The 19,811-nt window shown below is 43.9% G+C and overlaps 1 protein-coding gene across 4 annotated transcripts in view; it reads left to right on the top strand.

The window, feature by feature from the left end:
- Window positions 1–19,811, top strand: part of Sntg2 (syntrophin gamma 2) — a 206,040-nt gene that overhangs the window by 117,445 nt on the left and 68,784 nt on the right. For all 4 annotated transcript variants that reach the window (XM_051144464.1, XM_051144472.1, XM_051144490.1 and 1 more), the window contains 3 exons: window positions 3,968–4,095; window positions 16,638–16,767; window positions 18,508–18,546. In XM_051144464.1, the coding sequence (XP_051000421.1) occupies window positions 3,968–4,095; window positions 16,638–16,767; window positions 18,508–18,546 (297 nt within the window). The remainder of the gene's footprint in view (window positions 1–3,967; window positions 4,096–16,637; window positions 16,768–18,507; window positions 18,547–19,811) is intronic.

Here is a 19,811-nt window from a genome sequence, read left to right as displayed (position 1 = left end):
CTGGCCCCTGTGCACATGCAGAGTGTCTTACAGCTTTCACCTCCCACCAGAGCTTCCCTGGGGTCACCATTTTCTCTCTGCTGTGCTCACATACTGCTCTTTTTTATCGTGTTTGTGCAGTTTTGTTCTCTGAAATCACATTACCAAGGGCCCACAGCCCCGGCAGGGTTTGTGAAGATGGAAATTGCAAGCTGAGACCCACAGGCAGCTTTTTGTCTGCCGAGCAGACATTATTATTTGAAATTGAACATGAAGTGTCCACACAGCTAGAGACAGACTCTTACCCTAGGTTTAGTGATTATTTATTGATCAAAACGTTCTTTAAAAACTGAAATCATTCTGTGGCTGCCCACAACAACATCAAGATATGGTAGCAATTCATAATGAGCTTCATGCAAGAAATACACATACCACATCAAAATCTCTGTTGGGTATTTGTGTGTGTGTGTGTGTGTGTGTGTGTGTGTGTGTGTGTGTGTGTGTTCAAACTGACACTTTTCATGCTCTCTTCTTGGTAATCTCGACTGAATAATGAACTTTAAAAACATATTATGTCAGAATGTCCACAAACCATACCTTTAGTGAGTCCTCAGACACTTATCTGGTGCTTTTAAAAATTGATTTTTAGGGAAATTAGCATTACAAAAAAAGAAGTTATGGAGCATCGCCTGTGAGTGCTGAGTGTTTTTACCAGCACCTGGGTATGGCAGGAAGTCACACCGTGCTCAGATGAAGGAAGGACAGGACATGGCTTAGGGGCAACGTACTAGATGCTACCTGGCTGGCTCGATTTGCTTGTGGCTTTACCAGCCAGACTTCAGGCAATATAACTTGGTGCACATCTCCAAGGTGAAAATATTTGAAACATCGTTAATGACTGCATTTTATTCTAATGAGTGGACCACTGAGTTAAAATTTGTTTATAAAATTATGTTAATGCTACACTAATGGATGGTTATACAACTCACAAACATGGAAAGGTGGGAACAAACTTCTTCCTCATGGCAAAGCAAGGTACAGAAGGAGTAGAGGGCCCCACTTAGAGTCACAGCTGCACCAAGGCAGCATTCCACAGTGCTGGACAACACTGTAGTGTCACAGTAACACGGATACTTAAAGCAGAGTCCAGGGTCACATCAGTGTCAATAGACTGAATTTCACTGAAACTGCCCTGAGGGGCTTGTCTTTGAGAACTTGCCTGTGGGTTCATATGTACGGTGAGGTTATAAAGTCAGTATGCTACATGCTGTCAAACATAGACAGCCACCCCAGGCTTCCTGTGTAGCACAATTCTCAGACAAGAAGATTCCAGATGACAGGAGGTAGCAGATTAAAGAGCACTCAGCTGCGTAAGGCGTGCGTTTGCCTTCAAGCAACAGGAACAAGGTGTTGAAGACTGCCAGCAGGTGATAGGAAAGCCTCCCCCACTCCCAGGGTCAGGGTCAGGGGCCTGTGGTGGTGTCTGTATTGGGACAATGGAATAGAAACAATGTTCTATTCTGCTGACTTCCAAAGGCAAGGGGACAGGTGCAGACATCTGACTTAGCTGGACTGTGTGACAAAGCAGGAAAGAAAAACCTATCAGAGTGACAAAAGAGAGCCAGGAAAGCCAGAATCTCCATAGTCTAGCTGAATCCTCAGATACAAGTGCACAGCGAAAAGGCTGCTTAGGGCAATGGTAGGGGAGGGAACCAAGGCATCAGAGACAAACAGATGGTAGCTGTGCAGCTGGATGACTTCGAGGCTTCTCTGTGCTTGGAGTGGAGGCACAGCTGACTCTCTCGACATCCAGCTGAGTACCCAGAGAGCTGGGGCCTTAGAAACTTACCTTTCTCATCACGGTGGCAGAATGCGTCAGGAGTTCTTGTACTGTCACATCTTCTGATGTGAGGTTTTGATGTCAGCATTCATCCTCCCTGGTAGATAAATGTTTCTCAAGTGCTTATAAAAGCCACTGTCTCAGGATGAAGAACGTGCCTTGGCCAACTAGGAAGCAGGTTCAGGGGGTACCATCTCGTCTAATATTCATGAGTGTTGCTGGTCCAGCCCGATGCACTTGGACATGAGACTTGGATGAATTTGCCCCAAAGAATCATGACGCTCAGCACAGTTTTCACTCTTTTGGATTTCTGGGTTGAGAAGAAAGTCTAAAACATTTCCGTTAACCCCTACGTGCTAAGAAGAAAAGCACACTTGTAGCAGCTACCATTTTTGCTAACACATTCTTCTTTTCACCAACAAAGCCTGCTTCCTATTTCCTGAATAATTATCGGGGCATAGTAGCTGATTGAGAATGCAGAACAGGAAGTCTGGCAGGGCCCCTCCACCGTGTGACCCTTTTGGATACAATGCAAGGAGGCAAATCCAATTGTTCATTCATAATTATTGTATCACAGCTGCTGTGCCTGGTATTTGTGGATTTGTACCTCATCCTGGTCATCACTTCCCTAGGAAAGTGTTTTATTTCATTAAGTAATCTGCACACTGGGGAGGGCTGGAGGGGTTCAACTGTCTGCTTGGTGTGGTTGGCCCCAGAGGCTCTTCAGAATCTGTTCTTTGAAGAGTGCCCACTCTGCTGACATCTGTCCACACTGAGTCCCTCAGGGTTTTGTTTTTGTTTTGTTTTGTTTTGTTTTTTGAAGCTTCCTTGCTGTCTGTTAGCAGTGCCCAGGGGTGAGCTTCTAAAACAGTGCCATTTCACAGTCTATGAGGTACACCCCCATGGGATAGGACTTGTGGGCACAGCCTAGGGTAATTGGACTTCTCCATAAACTCACAGCCTGCCTCCCTGTTGGCAGTATTCTTGTCTTCTTTCCACATCTCCAAAGATATATCTCTTTGGCCTCAGGACCAGGCAAGTGGACCAAGTAACTTCACCAAAACCAGTCCTGTGTGGTAAGGCTCCTGGCTCAGGTTCCCAGTGTGACCCTCAAGACGGTTCTTCATTTGAACACCTGAGACCAGTGGAGAAGACACAGCACATGTGCCAGGTTGATCACAGTGAATACTCTCTCACAAGGGGAGAAGGGAGAATGTCCTCTCCACAGTGACTCTAAAATGGGTAGGCATAAATGGCCCTGGATTAGAGTGTGTCCCAGCCCTTGAGAGTCCTGCTCTGCTCCTTTCTCATCGGAAGTGCCTCACACTTGCAGTTAAGTGGCTGTTCTGGCTTCCTACCCTCTCTAGACCCAGGGACTTGATTATTTTGTTGATTATGCTCATTGGGCCAGAGACTGCAATTCTTTTAAAACTTGTATTACAAGGACATTTTATGAGTCAGCGTTTACCCATTTCCATTAGATAAAGTTTAGCTACAGTTCCCTTCAAAAGTACCTATTGTCTGCGGCTGAAATTAAGTGGAAAGACCTACAGTCACTCCCTTAGGGACTGTGTGTCCCTCCCAGGTCAAGAAGAGCTATGACTGCACATCTTTCTGAATGTCTAACAAAGAAACACAAGACCTACCATGCCTGATATTGGCCTAGAAGTATGTCTCACAGCTGGGATTCATTTGACATTGGCAGAAGCAATTTCATCTTTGCCCACATTACCTGGTCTGATATCCCTTAGCTCACCTTGTTTTGACCAACTTCCTCTTAAGGTTCCATATTTTTAAGCTAAGGAAGATCTGTCATAGTGTGAGGTCCTCCTCCAAATGAAGCTCCCCCGCCTGCCAACACATACACACACACACACACACACACACACACACACACACACACACACACACTGTAGCCTTCTTCCCTTTTACACAAAATGTTATGAAAAACATATTTTAAAAAGCTTTTATATTCAAACATGACTTGCTGCTTTCTCAGTCTCTGAGAACTTATCTTGAGCGTTTTCATCGGTTGAAGTGGGCTGATGTGAGTTTTGTGGGATGGGTACCCCAGCAGCCTGTAAGCCTCTCCAGAGGACAGTATGGTGCCTGGACCTGTGATGACTGACTCTTGCTTATTTTGCACAGGCTCCATCATCACCTTCCTCACCCATAGCTAATGAACCAAAGTATGAGAAGCGTTGGCTAGACACCTTGTCAGTCCCTTTGTCCATGGCTCGGATCTCCAGATACAAAGCAGGAACAGAAAAGCTCAGGTATGTGACCCACAGTGGAAGCAGGGGAAACTGATGAAACTGGCATTTGGGGGGAAAGGCAGTGAACTCAGTATTGTGGGAAAGGCTGGCGAATCCCATTTTGTACCCGTTCCATCCATTATTTCGGTGTCTTCCCACACTGTCTCTGCAGGGTAGTCTTTGAGGAAGTATTGACCGCCAAGAGGAAAGGGATACAGAAGCTGTTGGAGTGGCTGATTTAGCTTAAAAACAAAACAAAACAACAACAACAAAATACAAGAGCAATTGTCAATGATCAAGGAATCGTTCAAGAAGACAAAAATCTGTCTTCAACTTTAAATAAATATCAACAGAATAGGTTCAATTATAAAAGAGTATATGCTTCTCTAAATTATAAATAGATACTGCAAAGCCATTTAATCTTGGAGATTTTGAGTTTCCTTATTATGATAATCTAGTAAGAGACTTAGGCCAGCTCCTGTATTCCATAAATGCTACTAGTTTGGAAGCCCTGTTAGTTATGCAATTTCAGGATGCACCTGTGAAGGTTCGTGTACCCTTCTTCTGGGTAAGCTGAGAGGCCAGGGCTCATTGCTTGAGTTTTGAAACAGCCAGATACAACAATGACCAGCTTCAGTTAGAAAAAGCATAGCATAAGCATCTTGTAAATTAAGCTTTGTCTGTCATGAACTGTGTGTGTGTGTGTGTGTGTGTGTGTGTGTGTGTGTGTGTGTGTTTGATATGTGATATGAGTATAGTGTATGCATGGAGTTGCACTGTGTGATGAGTGGTGTGAGCATATATCTGTGTGATGAGTGGTGTGAGCATATATCTGTGTGATGAGTGGTGTGAGCATATATCTGTGTGATGAGTGGTGTGAGCATATATCTGTGTGATGAGTGGTGTGAGCATATATCTGTGTGATGAGTGGTGTGAGCATATATCTGTGTGATGAGTGGTGTGAGCATATATCTGTGTGATGAGTGGTGTGAGCATATATCTGTTTCCAGGCTTCTTTTTTATTGATACATAATGATTTATGTATTTATGGAGCTCAGTGTGATAGTTCGACACATATAATATGTGGTGACTAAATTAGGATAATCACCTTAATATTTTTTGTTAGGAGTGGAGAGACAGCTTAGTGGTTAAGGACCTATACTGCTCTTCCAGAGGAATAAGTTTGACCCCCAACACCCACACTGAGTATCTTATAAGTAACTCGAGCTCCAGGTACTGGCTTCTGGCTTCCACAGGCAACTGCACTCACTTACACATGCCCCCACAGACTCTCCACATGCATATGCAATTTAAAATTAAAATGAATCTTTTATTATTTGGTAAGTGTGGGTGCAAATGGGTGTAGGTACCAGCAGAGACCAAAAGAGGGTGCCAGACCTCCTAGAACAGGCATTACAGGAGTTTAGCACCTAATGAGGGTGCTTTTAGTAATGTAGACATTTCATAATATTAATTTTCCTAATCCACGAAAACTCAGTGTAATTGCATCTATCTCAGACTTTTTTAATTTCCTTCATCAGTGTTGTATAGGTTTCAATAATTATATCCTGAACTTCCTTAAACTTACTCCTATTTTATTATTTTGCAAAGGGCATTATTACAAAGGGGATTAGTTCTCTTAATTTCTTCCTATGCAATTTGTTCCAAGTGTTCAGAAACACTACTGAATTATGTATATTGATTTTGTATCTTCTAGACATTGTGAATCCATGTGTCAGTTTGAATGGCTTGTGTGGACTATGTGCGTGTGTCTGAAGTCTTTGTAGTGTTTTATGTGTATAAGATCAAGTAATCAGCAGAGACAATTTCATTTCTTCCTTCCTAAATGTATGTATGTAGATTTCCCTTTTTTTCTTACCTATTTGCTGTTCAGTACTTCCAGCACTATGCCAAATAGTGGCAGTGAGACTAGACGTCCTTATCTTGTTCCCTACTATAAAGGAATTTTCATCATTTCATTAGTGAGTGTGTGCTGTGGGTTTTTTGTTTGTTTGCTTGCTTTTGTTTTTGTTTTTACTTTCCTTGGTTTTGTTGAGGTATAATCCATGCCCAATTTTTTTTTTTTAGAAATTTGTTTTGAGATGGTTTTGAATTTTGTCAAATGTTTCTTCTGTCTCCATTGAAATGGTCATGTATTTTTACCCTTCAGTCTTTTGGCCTGATGTGCCCTGATTATTGTGTGTGCTTAACTATCCTTTTGTCTCAAGGACAAATTGCAGCTGGCCATATAAATGGTCATTTATTATTCTGCTGAATTTGTTTGTTAATGTTCATGTGTTCCTCATAGTAGTTTTCCTTCCTTGTAGTGTCTTTGTCTGGCTCTGGGGTCAGACAAATGATGACGCTAGTCTCTTGAAATTACCTTAGATGTGTGTATTTTCTTCAGTCGTTTAGAAAAGTTTGAGAAGTGATGGTGTTATTTCTTTTCTGAGAGTTTTGTAGAACTCAGTAATGCCACCAGACCCCCTCATTTTCTTTGATGCTCTTGACCCAGCCTCCTTACTGGCTCACTAAAATTTTCTGTCGCACTATAACTCATATCGAGTCTTGGTCATCTGTGTGTTTCTAGGAACTTATCTTTTAGATTATTTTAATGTTTGAGATTATCCAAATCATTGGTATAAAATGTCCCCAGTTGCCGCACATGGTCTTTTCTGTTCCTATAGCCATTTGCAATATCTTCTTGTTCATTTCTGATTTGAAACTCCTCTCTTTTTTAAAATCTTTCTAAATTTTTATTAATTTTATCTTTTCAAAGTACCAAGTTCTAGTTTTATTATGTTTTCAGTTGCCTTTCCTTTATTTGTTTCTTATCTATTTTTATTGTTCTTATTTGACTGGGCACACACACACACATGCACACACACACACACACACACACATTCACACAAGTGATAGTTTTAGTTTCTCTTCTATGTAAACTGAGACATGTCTGTCTGCACAAACAATTGTGGGGAGAATGACCCACAGTGGCCCCTGCAAGTTCTCATGTTGACATTGTTGCTGCTGCTAAAGATCTTGAACATATGTGATGTGTGCATGTGTGTGAGTGTGTATGTGTGTGTGTATGTGTGTGTTATAAAGGGAATTTATTAGGTTGGATCACACACTGGGGACAGGATATTACAGTGTCTTTCTGCACACTAGAGATACATAGGGCCTGGTAGCTGCACAGACCATGAAGCCAGAGGCCTCAGAAGTCCCATGCAGTATAAAAAGCCAGGAGTTCCCTGGAGAGTCGCTGGCATTTAACTTACATGAATAGAATGAAGAAGCCGGAGTTCAATGCCAATGGATGGCCGTAGCAGCAGTGGTAAGCACACCCCCATAGGAGGAAGTGAAGGCAGACATTTGCTGCTTTTCTCTCAGACCTCTTCTTTTATCGAGGCCACACACTGGCAGGCACCGTCAACCCTGGAACAAAGCTGGCAAGCACTCACGTTCATACATTTTGTGCATTATTTAGCGTTTTGTTCATAACACACTGACGAATCTTTTTAGTACAATTGTGGTTGTCGTGGTGATAAAATCCTTCAGCCTAAGTCTAAAGGACAATCTTGCCAGGCATTGTATTCCCAATTGGCATTTCTTTTCCTTCTATAAACTCCCTCCTCACATGCGCGGTTTCTCCTGAGAATCTGACTAAGAATTTGAGGGCTATTCCCTTATATATGATATTTACCTTCTCATTTGCTGCTTCCGAATTCTCCTTTTTGAGAACTTGATTAATATGGCTGGCTGGCTGGCTGGTTTGAGTTAATTACTCTGAGGGATATTTCGAGATTTCTGGATCTGGATTTCTATACATCTCCCAAGATTCTAGCTATTTCCAGACACATTCTGGCTGTTGCTTCTTTCCTTCAGGAATTCCTATAGGATTTATCTGAAGGGTTCCCTGCTGTCCATCGTGAGCTACTCTTTTTTTTTTTTTTCCCCTTGCTTTCTTTCCCCTCTAATCATCTTATTTAAAATAACCTGCATTTGACTTCACTAATTCTGTCTTTTGCGCAATGAAGTCAGCTGTTTAAACTGCCTCTGCAGTAGAAGGCACAGTTGATGGACATCTGAGGTCTAAGGAGCGTGCATCCTATTTTACCATGGATAGGATGTACTTCCCCAGAACTGACTTCTATGGGGCTGGTGTTAGGCATTTCATACTGCAAACTTGGTATTGGGTTCATCAAATGGAATGTCTTCTTCTGGGTTTCTAGGTGACACTGATGACATGCTAGCAGGGTTCCTGGATGGGCCACCACCACTCTGTTCTGTGGCTGAAAGGAACTGGAGCCTAAGTGTAGGGCTATCTCAAGATTCTGGAAAGCACTATGTGAGATATTTCCTTCCAGTCTTGCAGAGGCAAGCCTTTCAGTGCATAGCCAAGAAGAACTAGAACTAAGATCCATGTCTTTGAATCACAGAGGATTTACCATAGGATGGTGGCAGGCAGGTCTGCCCTAGAGACTTCAGAAGTATCACCATGTGGAACTTTGGCTGGATATAGATGCTCCCAGACTAAAGATGGGAGGTGTTCTCCTGAACTCCAGACCTATCAAGATCTTCTGGGAACTAATATCAACAGGCCTGACCCTGTGTCAGAAGTTGGTGGGTGTCCCATGTGGGTTGCTTTGTTCCTGGGCCATAGCCAAAGGAGGATACTCAAGGACCACTCAGTATCTGCTATGAGAAGGTCCCGGTATGGCTGTACATGTCTCCCTCTAGGCCCATGTGTTTGTAGGACAGAGCTGGGCCCATAGCTAAGAGACTGCACTGAGTTATGGGGAAACTCTCAGATGATCAGACCTTCTCTAGCCCAGGTGGGAGACCCGTATCTTGCTGGGTAGTTTCAAAACAGGCTTTGGGCCAGGTATGAATGCAACCAAGCCCTTTAGGGAACAAGACTTTTTTAAATTATACCACACAAAAGAAAAATTGGGTGTCCAGTAAGAATATGAGGGCAGAATATGGTGATATGAAGCTAATACATCACCATACACAGCATGTTCTCAGAGGGTCTCAGCAGAGGACAGAGCAGGATCATCTCTGTGCATACAGGAAGATGCCTCTGGCACTACAGCAATGCTGTATACTTCAGACTTCTCAGCCCCTGATGCAACTCTGAATCCTGGATTATCTGCCACGATGCCTCTCTCATAGGCACAGTTTGACTACTGATGCAATCAAGAAGGCAAGCTATTTGTGGAGTGAATAAGACCAACCTTTTACCTAGCTTTACCACACTGCTTTTCTACTGTGGAGCAAATCAGTAGAAGCGTGGCAGCTGACATATGACGGTCACTGTCTCTTAGCTGGAATCCATCCTGGCTTACATGGTCACTGTTTGAGTTCATCCTAGGCTAAGATCAAGGCATGGGTCTAGCTGGTTCACCATCAAGGCTAAAAAGCAAGAGCGATATGTATACCAGCAGACCATCAACAATCTTTCTAACAATGAAGAAGTTTAGAACTGAGCAGAGGGGCTGTAAAGCCCAGAGGGAGGTGGTGTGAGAAGAGAGCTATGAGCTGGGCTTATGAGAAGAGAGGCACGCAGAACTGAGACCTGGGGTTGCCCACAGGTGCCCTCGGGGGCTCTGATGGGGCTGCCTGCAGAGGCTCCCACCCACACTTTGTTCTTGCTGAACAGAGGGAATCAGAGGCAAGATGAACACTTGTCTGTTTCCTGAGAGGGTTTGTTTTTTGTTTTTTGTTTTTTGTTTTTTGTTTTTGACAGCGACCAGAAGCCTAACTAGATGCCAAGGAGCTGAGAGCCGCCTTGAGCCAATGAGGGGTGTCAGGAACTTAAAACCAAAATGAAGGAAGGAAGTTCAGATATGAGTGATGGTCCCCAAATCAGATCAGTTAATCTTCATTGTCAACTTCACTAGATCTATAATCTGTATGTCTGTAAAGAGATGTGCCACCTGGGAAGGTCTGTTATACAGCAGAGTAAGGCATCCATCTTCATGAGCTCAGTAGTGACTTGGTCCTCAGCCTCTTCTGAGTGTAGCCATTGCTGGACTACCTAGTCCATAGATTGTAAAGCAGTCTAATAACTACCCTTGGTACCAGATATACATTTACTATTATGTACACACATAGCATATATCTGTACATATACATGTATATACACATGTATACACGTTCCTTTTATTGGTTTTCTTTCTCTGGAGAACCCTAATACCCTAAGCTCAACAGTGCAGGAGCCCACACTTACCCACCACCCTGTGTTATATGACCTTTTCAGGAGGCACAGTCTCTATCCTCCCATATAGAGGACCCGTTTCCACACCTCTTGCTTTATGCTGGCCTTGAAAGAGATAAGGAGTCATTGACCTTGGTCTTTCTGCACATCAGGGAGGGGTGGGGGGTGCAGAAGGGAAAGGAGGAAAGAGTGGAAAGAAGTAAAGACTACAGCTGTGGGTCCTTGTTGCCCCATCTGTCCAGATTCTGAAAATAACAATGAAGTTTTGTTTCATAACTTAGAGTGAAACCCCATTTGTTTTGAAGTGCTCACCTTATATAAGAACCAGTGAGGACCAGATGGACTTTGTGGAGTCAAAACGGAACTAGACATGTTGCAGATAAAGCACATGTTGTGAAGTGATAGTGCAAGTTACAATTATCCTGATAAATGCTTTGATCTGTTTTGCAAAGGATGGTGCCATGTTTAAACACTCATTCCAAAAATAAAAAAAGCTTCTCCATAGAATGTGTCAGGCAGTTAAGGCCTCCCACAGTATAGTGTTCTCAATGCCTGTGAACCATGGCTACCAGCTTCAGGTAGGGTGCAGGAGAAGAGCCCTACACACCACACATCTCAGTAGGAGGAGAGGCCTGCTGTGAGATTAAGGATTGTTGTAGGGCAACCGTGAAGGTCAAGTCTGCATGGGGAGTTGTCAGTACCAGGGCCCTGTGGTCCTAGTCTAGCAGGATGTTTATTCTGGAGGTTGGCAATGAGACGAGAGAAACACCAGGCTTTATATTCCCCAAGACCGTGGAGTCTTCTGTTGTTGCCAGATAGTTGTGTCGCATGCCTTGCAGGTGGGACAGCTGTGTGGCTTTTCTTCTCCTCCCCTGCACTGTGTCCCATCCTATCGAGGAAGGGCTCTTCTCTGCCTGGGTACCTCACACCCTTGCCAGCAGCAAACAGGTGACAGAAATGTTGTTTCCTTCCCAGTGAACTGTCTAGAAATCCACAGAGAACCTCATTTTATAGACAGAAGACTGACAGAGATAATGCCTTGCTACATGGGCTCCTGACACCCACTGTGCTACAGCTGCTAGTGGGCACTTAAATGAATCAGTAGTCTGTGGAAGCCACGGACTCCTCCGCTGGACTCCATCACTACTGCCGTGGCTAGTGACTGCTTGGGTATAACTGTCCTAAGTTGAGTCTATATTGACTTGGGGTTAAGTCCAGAAGCAAAATGTTTCTGCAACCGTCCCATCAGCCATCTCCACATTCCTGCCTTGCTGCCCCAACCAGTTGTCTTTCTTCCAGATGTGACTTGCACATATCTTTTCACTTCTCTGTCTGCCTCTCCCCCTGCATCAAATGTCAGTTTCTCCTGTAGAATCTTTCATTTCTATCTCTGAGGATTGCTCATCTTGACTCTGAGGGATTAGTATTAGCGCCCTGTGTGTTGATGGATACAGAAGCCTCCACTTTTAGACACAAAGATGACTCCTTAGCTGAGCAAGATAAACGCATCACAAGTCTTCCCATTTGAGCGCTAAGTTGATTCCCCTTTCCTTTGTGTGTAGAGATTTAATAGGCTCTCAAGATCTGAAATGAAAATAAATAGGAAGAGGTTTTAAAGTTGGAAGAATTGAATCATAACAGATGAAAGAAGCAAAACAGTGTGCATGCCTTTCTCCCCCAGAGCGTGCTCCTGGCTGCCCGCTGTGCTCACACATCTTTTGTCTCCATCAGTGGCGGAGGCATCTGACTTCTCTGCTCCTGACTCACTACTGTGGGCAAAGTTGTTTTATCTTGATGGCCTGTCCTCAGTTTACCAGCGCCTTCATCTTTTCAGTAAAATGGAGAAACCACAGAGTCGGGGGGTTTTCACAGCAGTAAAGACAAGATCCAGTCACTGGTTCTTATCCAGGAAAATTAACACCAGGTACAGAGCTTTGTCTGGGAAAGAAGATGGAGAAGGTTCTAGAGGCTCTGACTCCCCAATGTGGCTTAATCTGGCTCATTAGATACAGTCTAAACCCCCAGGGCTGGCTGCTGTGACAAAGCTTCACAGGCCAGGTGTCTGACAGCATCAATGATCTGCCTCTCACCCTGGAGTGTTGAGTCCCAGGTCAGGGATGGAGACTGGTCCTGGTGACCCTCTGCTGGATTTGCCATCTTCTCACTGTGATCTCACGTGTAGAAAGTGGTAATGGAGCTCCTTCTGGGTAAAAGTACGCCGATGATGACACATCTTTGGCCTGTCACACATGAAGACCAAGTCTCCCTCAGGGACTTTCTACCCAGGTTTCTTCTTTAAAGTGAACTGTCTTCTGCGTGTGGAGCTAAGAGGAGACCCCTCAAGCTGTCCCTTGCAAATGCACTCTGCTTCCTGATCAGTGTAGATGTGGTCCTCAAATAGAGGGTTCTCCCAGCCAAGCAATTTTCTGGCATAGAGGGTTTTTGTTTTTGTTTTTTTGTTTTTTGTTTTTTACTTAGGTAAGACAGGTTCAAACGCCTGCCAAATTTTTCCATGTTGCAGCATGACTACCATTGCATCTTCAGTCTACAGCTGTGGTCCTGTCCCAGAAGGAAAGAGTAAAATGACAGCCACTAGCCATCATAGCCAATGCAGCTATTATTCCAAACCCAAATCAGAAACCAGGTTCAAATGAATAGTGAGGTTGTGGAAGAGTGAGCCATGTGCTCTTGGAAACAGCAGTTGCCATGGTTTCAGAGCACAGGGATCTTAGAGTTTCTCCAGATCAGATGTCTTTAATATCAGGCGCTATGAGAGGGCTGGAGCCAACATCTCCTCCTTTCTGCTGACAGTGACTGTAGGTCCTTGCCTTTGCTAGCCAGGCCCTATGAGGAAACTTGGGTACGTGGTTAATAGTATGAGCTCAGCTTCTGAATCTCAGTAATAGCAGCCCTTTCCTCAGAGGGTGAAAATAACATCATTGCAATGTTTGAAAACTGCCCCACTATGTTTATTACAAAGAAAGGGTATCTGCCAGCTGCCTCTTTTTATTGTTTATTTTAAATACCATTGTTTGTAAGATGTGTAAAATATCTTCAATTGTCCCTCTCATATTATTAAATCTATTACTTCAAAGACTTATGAAGAAATACAAAGAGAATTAATATACTTTTATTTGAAAAGCATAATAATTATTTGTACGTTGTTGATCTGTTTGAAAATACACAAGAGAGGTGCACCTAACTCCATATACACATGATCCAATACCCACTTCTAGCCTTTAAGGGTACCTACCCACACATGTGGGTGATCACATGTACATACTCAAAATTTTTAATTATTTTTTAAAAGGCAAAAATAGCAGATGGGCATAGAGTTTTGTATCCTTGCCTTTATTATTATTATTATTATTATTATTATTATTATTTTATTTTTTTATTTTTTTAGTTACCTGGGAATTCCCTCGAGACAGGGCCTCACATAGCTCCAGCTGAGGCTGGCCTTGAGCTGATCTCCCTGCCTCTGCCCACTGCACCCAGTGAAATTCTTTACTCACTGTCTCACCTCTGTAAAAATCAATAGAACATTAGCCGGAACACATTGCCCAAGGCTCCTTGGAGCAGAGTTTAAGCATCACATGGACTAAGAATTTGTTTTCAATTTCCTTCTAGTATCCAAATGAAGCAGAAAGGCACACACGACAAGAGGGTTAGTTTCTATGTTGGGCCAAGTGCACGGTGTGAACGAATCATAGCCTGTCCCAGCTCCATGAGCATCTGGACAGTGCACTTCCCTGGTACACAAGGCCCTTTAATAAGCCATCATATTTGTTGATGAAGTTTTCTCAGATAATGTTCCAGTGAAACAAGTTATAAAATAACAGGCTTAGGAATTATGATGCAAGTATGGATGAAGGTTTAAAAATGAATTTGGTTGGCAGATTAATTCATATCCCATCACCATTACTGAACTACGCTGTATTATCAATACATTCCATTCAACTGGCTTTGACATAATCTAACAGGTTTTCATTTGATGAAGGCACAATCAGGTTATGTTGCTACTAACATGGCTGTGGATGTGGCAGTAGTATTGGATGATCAGCACTAGAGAACACAGAAAAAGTTGCTCCTTGAAATACAACTATTCTTTCATCCTTACATGGGCTTTACATGGGCTCTCAGTGAGAGCAGATGGCAGTCAGCCACTGACCATGCAGGTGGATGCCATAGCTTACTTGGAAGCAGCCCTGTCCTTGGAGAGGGATGTCTTGGAATGTACAGCCTTGCTTGAGTAGGCACAAGGCTTTGGGTCTCAGGAAACCTGGATGCATAAGGCTCTGTAGTATTCTATGACTGATTTCCAGCCATCTCCAATATCTGTAATCAATAGTTTTTCCCTGCTGTGTAAATATATTTTGCATAATATTTTCATAAAGCATAATCAAATCCTGTCCAAATACTTTTGGTCCCATTACTACTATTTACTGAGATTCCACTCGGATCCAGACAAAGGGCTGGACTCCACTCTATCATCATAGGTCTTCAAGCACCACCCTCGATGGATGGTACACTCCCCACTGACAAATGAGGACCAGAGCCCTGGAGTCTGCTTGTTTTCTTGTTTGTCTGAAGGATGAATAGAGCCCAGGTCCATTTCCCTCTGTTTTAGACTGAATTTATCACCACTTTCAGGCTCTTGACTATTTTTACCAGAAAGCTTTAGAATATTGGTCTGGCATGTTGCTTACTTTAATGTCTGTGTGTTCAGTAGTTGCAGCTCTTTGGTATTTTGGAAGAGCCCCATTGCCTTGCTTCTTCACGTTTCTTGTGTTCTTGTGTTGTGATTTACACATCTGTTGGTTCGAATATCTATTCTATTTTGGGTGGCAGTAGGAGTCTTCAAATCTGGTGTGCAGAGAATGTCAGTGTACCAACACTTGTTTCTGTTGCAGAATCCTTTCTTAGGGGGCTGGATTTTGGGGAAGCATGCCAGGTTAGCACCTCCCACTTTGCCAGTCAGTCCGCCTGTTGTTCTCTCTGCTGGTTGCTCCTTTCTCCAGCTGCTCCACTGTCCAAGTTGCTCCTTGGTGAGATTTCTCCTTCACACAGCCTGACGCTGCACAGTGGACAGCTCAAATTTTCTATTTCTAGACAGGACGTGTCATGTCCCTGTCTAGAACATTGGACTGTTCCACCACCCACTCCCAGCTCTACTTGGGAAACATTACAAGCAAACAGATGGCCCGAACTGTGTCCCTGCTCTGGCCTTCCTCACATGCTGGGTCCAGTGACTCCAGCACAGCTGCGAAACAACACAGCTGTACTTCTGTGCATTCAGCTAAACCTCGCATTCACTGCTGATTCCTCTTTGTCCTGTGATCTGAGTCTAAGCTCTACACTAATTTCCACTCCTGAGCCACCTACCTTCCCCGGCAGACTTCCCGAAGCACTCTCCTTGCCTAGCTACTCCAGCAGTTAACAGTCTTCTCTCATATTTCACACTGTCTCTTTGTCCCATTTACAACACATTTTATTTTTGTAAATTTATCATCCATTTCTCATTGTGTCATTTCTTTGCTCAGAGCCTCTCGGTGACCTCTCAGTGCAGTTACAATAAAAGTCTATGCCCTTGCAATGTCCAAAATAAACACAAGGACGAATTTTTGATGCTGTCCAGCACCACATAAAGTAATAATTTGTCATGCAGAACACACTGGTCTAAGGAAGCTGTACGGGGAACAAGAAACCTTGAAATGAAAGAGTTAGAGACAAATGGCTCTACCAAGAAGACACAACAGAAGGAAGCAACTAGGAACTCAGGTGTGGAGGCAGTGATGAGCATGCCTGGCCCACTCCCTAAGTCATCCTGTCAGCCGCCTACACCTTTACTCTTAAACTCACCTTCACCTTAGCCTCATCCTCTGGTGAAGCTTTCAGAAGAATCACCCTTCATAGTCCACCAGGCTGAAAAATCAGCTGGAAATGACTGAATGTTTCAGTCTCATTCAAGAAGTGCTAATTAACAGGTGGGGACAGTCAGGATTATCTGGTTTTTTAAAAAGAAAGATGGCTCACTCACGGGAGGCTGGCTTGAGAGCCGCTCACACATGGAAAGTCTCAGAAGCCTTCCTCCTCTTCATCCTATCAAGTTACAAAGGCCTCTTAGTGAGAGACTTCAGCATGGATCTTCATTTTGGTAAGGCTGGCCTTCTGTGCCTGTTGACTAGAAGATTAGGACTGTCTGCTTTTCCTGAGGGGTGTCACAGCTGAGCTTCATCGCACAGCAGGTGCTGCAAGTGCCTGGGCCCAGCTGCGGGGAAAGGAGCAGGTGGCATTCCCCTCCCAGCTGACTGCCTGCCTGGCTTTTTCTCTCCTGCTGCAGGTCCAGTGCATTTGAGGTACTGGCGCTGGATGGAGCCAGCACAGGGGTTCTTCAGTTCTCCACCTCCCAGGACTGTGCTGACTGGCTGCGTGCAATCTCAGCCAACATCAGTGACCTGACACTTCAACATGTGAGCATAAGGCCCAGGACTTACTCCCACTTTTGTTTGCACTAGCAGCAATGGTGAAATTTTTCCAGGTGTAATTAACCCACTGAAAGATTAGGTATGCACACAGAACATACTTGTCTGAACAGATCAAATATCCAACTAAATGACTAAAACTTAAGCTATTAAAATGTGTCCAGATACAAATGCTTGGAAACTTCCAGACCAATTCCTTCCCTGGATCTCTCTCCATCCCTTCCCTGCCATTCTGTTTCTTGCCACACACACACACAGGAGTGTGTGTGTGTGTGTGTGTGTGTGTGTGTGTGTGTGTGTGTGTGTGTGTCCCCAAATGTCTTAATACAATGTAGCATTTTTATCTGGATAAACGACTAGTTGGTATAAAACTATGATACATACACCCTGGTTTTCTTCTGCCTCCCCAAGTATGTGCACACATATACAGGAGCACAAACATTCACACACACACACACACACACACACACACACACACACACACACCAAGCATGAACATTTATTTTTTTAAAAAAATAAAAAAGAGCATACCTAACCATGTCTCACTGTAGGCGTCTGGACCAGAAAGCATTCTGTGCCCCAGGTGATGTGTTTAATGTTCAGAGTCAGCAAGATTTGTAAAAGAAAGAATAACCAGAGATGGACTGGAGAGGAGAGCATCAACCCTTGTTAGTCTCTCCTGAAGTGCTGAAGGCCATAGCGATGGAGCTATGGCAGGATCGGCCCATAGCCAAAGAGTCGGCCTGTCTTCACTCACTCCCAACACCCATGCTCTATGTTGCTCTACACTCCAATATCTGCTCTTGGCAGCCTGGTGCAGCCTGTGATACCCTGTATCACACAGCCCAGTGCCTGCTGTGCCCTCATTCCTCATCTCCTGCCTTGTCCTGGCCATTGCTGGACAAAAGTTGGCCGAATAAGCCGAGACATTTAGGGATGCAGTGACATGTGCACTTTCCACTCTGACGACACAAGAGCCATATTCCTGCTACTTTATAAACAAACACCTGCCTTCCTTCTTAGTTTTAATACTCCATACTTTGAATCCCTATGGTCTGGGTGGATAAAGGAATTTTTTTTTAATATTAAACAACTAAATAGATAAACAAACAAACAAAAGGGAGAGACATGGGGATGCATTGACATCTGAAGAAGTGCCAGTGGGTATAGGGTTCTCCTGATTGGGTGACTTTCATGGGTGACCCCTGGGCAGCATGGTGGAGCAGAGATGTGGACTCACAGTCTTGGGCATACATTCCTCTGCACTTCCAGCTCTTCACTGGTCAAAGTACTGAAAGTGACACCTACAGGGTTTGGAGGGATAAGTAAAAGATGGACTGCCCACCGTGGGTATCAGTCAATGTAGTTCAGCATAGAGGCCACCTGCCTTAATTTTTTTTTTTCCTGCAAGGTAAAGTTTAAGCGTCATCTGTCATCTCACAGCTGCCCTCACTTCAAGGGCTGGCATTTGGGGATGGCAGCCTTAGTGCCTGTGCTCTTTTTTGTTTGTTTGTTTGTTTGTTTGTTTGTTTCAGTCTTCTCCTGCTTTGAGAATTACTGTGATAAACTTGTGTTTGCTCTGATCTGAGGAAAAGCACGGCATTAAGGAAAGTCATTTCTGGTCAAGTTTTCCTGGGCTGATTAATTTCAGCTGCCATTTAGACAGGCTGAAAAATGAAGGCATTAATGTGCATGGCACACTGACCCCTTGCTGTCTTCCCTCTACAGATGAAAATGGCAAATAAATGCTGCTCTCCCTGTGACCAGGTAGGTGTGTGCACCTTCAGCTCAGGAGGATAACAGACCCCCCCAAAGTGCCTGCTTCCTTATGTGAAACGTAGATAGAACGCCAATGAGAATCATACTGAATTGGCTAGACTCTGTCCCATGTGTGAACTCAAAGCTTATTTATTTGGGAACGCACTGGGGGACTGTTCCGATTGCCCGTGTTTACTGAGATAAGTGTTGTCTGTGGGTTGTGTTCAGTAGAAAATGTGATCTGAAGAGGGTTTAGCGAGAACTGTGGAGGCCAGAGGGGATTTAGGATAGAGAAAGGAAGGCCTGTGTGACTGCGGATTATTTTGTTTTATGATGCTGTTGACTCGACAGCATCGTTCTCCTCTCAAAGGGGAGATGAGGGTGTATTCTGGAGCCACATTGCAGGAGTCGTCACCCACAAACACAGGTGGAAGTCCCACACCCTAAATACCATAGTCCAGCTTGCATGAAATTTTTATAGTAACAGAACAGAGAAATTCATAAGTCGAGGTACTTTTCAAATACGGTGACATAAGCACCAGGTAGGTTATATATAGCAGAGTTGGAAAATCTAAACTGTAGGTTTCACGTGTTGTCTGGTGGCATTATTAGCTGTGGAGATGGCGCCAGCCGCAAAGATCAAACACAGAGGGAGCCATGAATGGTTATTAAGGAAGCTAAAGATAAATTAAGATAATTTGGCTCTGGAGTTGCAACATCCCAACTCCCTATGACCAAATCAGCCTTGCAGAGTCGTCAACACAGAGGTGAAATTCAGTTTCCAACATCCATCTCTGTGTGTTGCTGTGGCTATGAAGAGATGCTGGCCTGACAGGGGAAAATGCTGGTGGGTGAGATTCTGTCACCCCACTCCAGGCAGTGACCTCACATGGTGCCTTACTGAGGGCAAGGCTCCCAGTGGCAGGCCCCTCTTAAACATCAGCTTAGTGAGTACTCCTGGCCCTCCCTCTCCTGGAAAGCTTACTAGCCACGTATTAGGCTGAACATATGAGGGGAAACTCATTTACAGTCTGCGGGTATCTGAACTCCATCTTTCATAGTTTTTCAGAAGCATGTTTATAGCCTCAAGAAAACTAATACCAATGTATCCCTCTTATTTCAACTGGTGCTTATGAATGCTCTTTAAACACTGGTTAGCATCAGAATCCAAATTCAAGGCAACGGCACCCAGGAGAACATTCCTCTCTCAATTTAGTGTTGACTGAGAAAGACAATTAATTCAGCCTGCGCTTTAATCGGGCCTTTTAGTCAAC

Source organism: Acomys russatus, chromosome 1 (assembly GCF_903995435.1).
Source record: "Acomys russatus chromosome 1, mAcoRus1.1, whole genome shotgun sequence".
NCBI classification, from domain to species: domain Eukaryota; kingdom Metazoa; phylum Chordata; class Mammalia; order Rodentia; family Muridae; genus Acomys; species Acomys russatus.
The sequence above is the reverse complement of the archived record's forward strand: the minus strand, read 5'-3'. Positions and strand labels throughout refer to the sequence as shown.